General features: G+C 54.0%; 1 protein-coding gene across 1 annotated transcript; it reads right to left on the bottom strand.

Moving 5' to 3' along the window:
• Positions 1-3,402: 3,402 nt before the first annotated feature.
• CCDC166 (coiled-coil domain containing 166) lies at positions 3,403-4,345 on the bottom strand. Its single transcript, XM_010391422.4, has one exon. The coding sequence runs from the start codon at positions 4,269-4,271 to the stop codon at positions 3,423-3,425; it is 849 nt and encodes a 282-aa protein (XP_010389724.4). The 5' UTR covers positions 4,272-4,345; the 3' UTR covers positions 3,403-3,422.
• Between the last annotated feature and the right edge of the window lie 838 nt (positions 4,346-5,183).

The raw sequence follows: 5,183 nt of genomic DNA, 5'->3' as shown, positions 1-5,183 counted from the left end.
AGGCCTCTTGTCTGGCCATGGCCAGTTTGTTCCTCTGATGAAGTTTCCTGACCTGCAGATTTTCTGAGCTTTGACAGGGAAGCCACAGAATCACTGAATCACAGAATCACAGAACCACTGAGGCTGGAAAAAACCTCTGAGATCATCCAGTCCAACCTGTGACGGACCCCTGCCCTGTCACCCAGACCATGGCACCGTGTGCCACATCCAGTCTTTCCTCAAACTCCTCCAGGGACAATGATCCCACCACCTGCCTGGGCAGCCCATTCCAATATCAAATCACCCTTTCTATGAAAAAACTCTTCCTAATGTCCGACCTAAACATCCCCTGATACAGCTTAAGACCATGTCCTCTCGTCCTATTGCTTTTTTCCTGGGAGTAGAGCCTGACCCTCTCCTAGCTCCACCTTCCTGTCAGGGAGTGGGGGAGAGTGAGAAGGTCCCCCTAAGTCTCCTTTTCTCCAGGCTGAGCCCCCTCAACTCTCAGCTGGCACTGGTCTGCCACCTTCTCAACCCATTCTGGCAGCAGTGTGGCACCTCCTCAGCCCAGGCTGGCACAGGACTGGCACTGCACTGGCATCTCCACAACCCAGCTTGGCACCTCCTCAGCCCAGGCTGGCACCCTGAGGAGCGGGGCTGGGCTTAAAGAGGTGCTGTGGGTGCCCCTGCCCAGCCCCGAGCTCCCTCCAGCCACGCTCAGCTCAGGACCCTGCGGCACCTTTGGGGGAGGAGCCACCACTTCCCTCCAGGATGGGCCCCAAGGGGTTGGGATGGAGCCAAGGGGGCACTCGGGGTGGGGGTGTCACCCTTGGGGGCTCCTCTCCTGGCAGAGGGAGGGGGCTGGGGGTGCCGGGAGGGAGCCCTGATGCAGAGGAACTGTGAGCTGAGCCCATGCTCAGGAATTCCACAGACCTGGGATGCAGCAGGAGGTCTGGAGAAAATGATCCTTTTAGTTGAGGAATCCAAATCGAAGCAGAATGATCTCCAAGGAACTGCAGCAGGGAATTCCGAGCCCAGCCTCCCTCTGGGGGCTGCTGCCAAGCTTGGGCGTGTCCTGCAGCAGAGCCTGGGAAACTCAGCCTGGGCTGGAATCGCACGGGCTGCAGCAGAGCCGGGATGCTGAGTCAGCACAGCTGCGATGTTGGGATGCTGGGGTGTCCTGGAGCTGTGTTTAGAGCAGCGAGGGGGGCAGGATGCAGGGATGCTGTGTCTGTGGCAGCTGGGATGTTGGGATGCAGGGATGCTGTGTCTGTGGCAGGCGGGGATTTTGGGATGCAGGGATGTTGGGATGCAGGGATGCTGTGTCTGTGGCAGGCGGGGATTTTGGGATGCAGGGATGTTGGGATGCAGGGATGCTGTGTCTGTGGCAGCTGGGATGTTGGGATGCAGGGATGTTGGGATGCAGGGATGTTGGGATGCAGGGATGCTGTGTCTATGGCGGCTGGGATGTTGGGATGCAGGGATGTTGGGATGCTGTGTCTGTGGCAGCTGGGATGTTGGGATGCAGGGATGTTGGGATACCAGGGTGATGTGTCTACAGCAGTTGTGGTGCTGTCTTTGCCAGCCCCGAGCTTTCAGGGGTAGCTGCAGCAGCCATTGAGAAGCTCTGTCTGGGGGCACCTGTCAACGGAGGCTCTGGTGTTTAGGGAAAAACATCCCAAAATCCATGGGTAAGCACGGGACCTTCTTCCTTGAGTGCTGCAGCTCAGGGCCTGAGCGTGGCCAAGGCTGGGCTGGACGGGGCTCTCGGCCAGGATGTCCCTGCCCATTGCAGGGGGCTGGACGAGATCAGCTTTAAAGGTCCCTCCCAGTCCAGACTATCCTGCGATCTGGGAGTCCAACCTTTCTAATCCCTGAAGGAAGCGGCAGCGGGGGGAAGGAGAGGCCAAGAGGCTGCTGGGGATGGGCCTCCACATCTCGGCTCCGCAGCCAAGGGCTCACAGACTCCAGCTCTGTTTTGGAGCAGGGGTCTGAAACTCCAGGCCTTGTTCAGACCAGGGCCTCCCTGTGGGCATAAAGGTCCTGGTGTGGAGCAGGAGCAGCTGCAGTGGAGGCTGGAGAAGCACTGAACCCCAGAGCCTGGTGCCAGCAGGACAGGATTGGCTCCAGGCTTTTGAGTTTGGATCATTTTGGGGGAAAAGGGAACTCAGGTGCTCCTGCTCCTCTGCTGAGGATTACTTCCCTGAAAAATCAGGCTGGAGGTCTCATCCCCAATGGATACAGGTGCTTCAGTAAGCTCAGTCAAGCATTCCATGATTACAGGATTCACCTGAAACTGGTTCTGGTCCATTCCTGTAGCTGTCACTCCTGCTTCCCCCCACCTTTCCCAGTGTGGAAACACTTTTTTCCAAGTCCCTTTGATGTGAATAATTAATCACCAGCTGGAATCCTGCATCTGGACACCCCATCAGAGTATTCTTCCCACTTGGTAGATGAGCAGGAAGAGCCCAAATCACTTGGGAAGCGACAGCCTGAAGCAAAGCAGCTGCACAAGGAGGTTGCTCAGTGTCTCACTGGTGCTTGGACAGGCTCTGTTCATATCAGCTTCATCTCAGGTAAATGGTTCAACTTGGTGGGAATAAGGGAAGATCCTGATTTGTCAGTGTTTTGCTGTGTGTACTGCCTGGTGTGGAGATCTTTGTTTCCATGGTTGTTGGGAGAGGCAGTTGGAATAACAGGGCTGGCATTGCCAACACATGAGTGCCCTGTCCTTCCAAACTCCCACCTGGCAGGGGGAGACTGGGCAGCACTGGTGAGTTTGTGTGGGTGCTCCAGAGAGTCCTTTACCTGCAGCCAAACCCAGGGGCTGGCTGAAATCATCACAGTTTACAGCCATGGATGTTGTTTTAGGGGTCTATTTTGTATGAGCTGATTACCAGGCTTTTCCCTGGCAGTTGTGTGGGGAGTGACCACAGAAGCCTTTGTTGGTCTGACAATTCATACCTGGATCTCAGCCAGAGCCTGGAGCAGAGCTCCAGCTCAATCCCACCTGTTCCCAATGACATCAGAACTCCTGGGGATTGTTCCTGGGACCTCCCTCCTGCAGAGCCCAAGAGCTGCCGCTGCAGGCACAGGTCTCTCTCTCATGAGCCATTTGCACTGAGAGCCATAATTTCATGGAATTCTGGAATGGTTTGCGTTGAAGGGACTGTAAAGCCCACCCAGTCTTACCCCACTGCCATGGGCAGGGACGCCTTCCACTAGACCAAGTTGCTCCATCCAACCTGGCTTTGAACCCTTCCAGGGACGGGGCAGCCACCACCTCCCCGGGACAGAAGGAGAACATTGATATGGATCTAGTCCATAAATATATTCTATGGATCCTTGTGACCAGAGGTCAAACCCCTCCGTGCTTCCACTGCCAAAAGGATTTGGTTGCTTCCACGTTTATTTCCTCCAGGTCACAGACAGGCGGTTTGGGGTCAGTGGCCACCCCTGGCGGGTGAGTGCAGCAGGCGGTCCCAGCGGCGCCGTGGGCCTCGTGCTGGTGTGAGCAGTGCTGCCTGCTGGGCGCACTGGTGCTCCCGGAGCAGCTGCTCCTGCTGATCTTGCAGCCGGATTTTGGCGTCCTTGAGGAGCTGGCAGTGTTGGAGGAGGCCGAGCAGCTCCTGGCGCAGGTGCCCGTTCTCTGCTTTCACCTGCTCCACGTGCTGGATCAGAGCTTGGAGCGCCACTTCCTGTGCTCTGCAGGTGAGCTCCTGCATCCTCTGGTGGAATTCCTGCTCACAATCAGCCTTTTCCTGCAGGAACCTGCTCCTGATGGCGTGGGTTTCCTCAGCACACCGTATCCTGGTGACTCGCAATTCTTTCTCCAGCGCCTTCACCCTCTGCTCCGCCTGGACTAACAGGTCCCTGTACGGCTCCAGCTCCTCCAGTTCCGTGTCCAGGAGTGCAACCTCGGCCTCCGTGTCCTGCAGGGAGCTCCTCACCTCCTGCTCCTTCACAGCATACTGTGGGATCAGCTCCTCCTTCTGCGCCTGGATTTGGGCCAGATCCCGGCAATTCTGGTCGTTCAGGGTGATAACCATATGCGGGGGGTCCTGGCTGCACTTTGCTGTGCAGGACAGGTAAGCCTGGTTCTGCTTCTGACTCCCCTGGGCTTCCTTTTCCAGGCATTTGTTTCCCTGCAGGAGCTGCTCCGCTCTTCCCAGGTACGTGTCCAGGTGTTCTGTGAGGATCCTGCATTCCTCCTGCAGGTACAGCTTCCTCTCCTGGGGGGGGTTTTCCATGTCACTTATTTCTTTGGGTGTCTCTCCATCCTTGGTCCCCATTCTTTGCTTGTTTTTCCCAGCAGTCACGGCGTCTTCTTTCCCCTTGGATTTGGATGCCCTTTCCCAATCAAGCTGTGAAAAACTGGAACAGAAGGAAAAAAGGCCAGTTCAGAGCAAATATTTTTGCTGCAGTTCTTCCCTTGTGTTTCCAACTGGTTCTTCCAGCAGATCAAATGTTTGACCCAAAACTGTTTGGGGTGGAAGCGCAGGTGCCATACCTGGATTTGCATTTCCCATCCTGAATTGCCTCAGGAGAAAACCAAAAATGCGCATTTTTTAAGATTTCTCTTTTTTGCCATATAATGCTAGGATATTCCTAACAGTTTGGAGAGTTTGGAGGAAAAAGTGCAAATATGCCCCGTTCCTGCCTCACTGATTCCAGTGTCTGAAAAGGCATCCCAAACCAGTATCTCCTGTCCCAAACCAGTATCTCACATCCCAATTTCAGGAGATTCTCTTTTAAAAAATATTCATCAGCATTATTTTAATGAGATTCACGTTTTTTAACACTTTTTAAGCATTAATTTCAGGATTGACTGAATTTATGAACTCTTTATTCCAGTGTAGAATGCTGAAATTCAGGATTTAGAGCCAGAGTCTGACAAGTCTGATAGTTTTAGTGAATATTTTTAATTAAAAATTCTCATTTCCTAATACAATTCATGTCAATTTTTAAGGAAAAAAAATGCAGAATTCCAGGAGATGGGTGAAAAACAGAATAAATCCACTAAAATCCCTGCACAGGCTGCACTGATGCTGGAATTTTGGGGGGTTGGTGCAGGGGATGTGTGAGGGTCAGAGAATTCCCAAATCCCCGTGGGAAAAGGACAAAGTTGGGTTTGTACAAACTTTGGGATTTTAAGGCACTGACCTTCCCTGCTCCCAGGTTTTCCAGCTGCTTCCCTGGTTCCA

The sequence above is a fragment of the Corvus cornix genome, chromosome 2 (genome assembly GCF_000738735.6).
Source record: "Corvus cornix cornix isolate S_Up_H32 chromosome 2, ASM73873v5, whole genome shotgun sequence".
Classification (NCBI taxonomy): Eukaryota; Metazoa; Chordata; class Aves; order Passeriformes; family Corvidae; genus Corvus; species Corvus cornix.
This window is presented reverse-complemented; position numbering and strand designations above follow the sequence as displayed.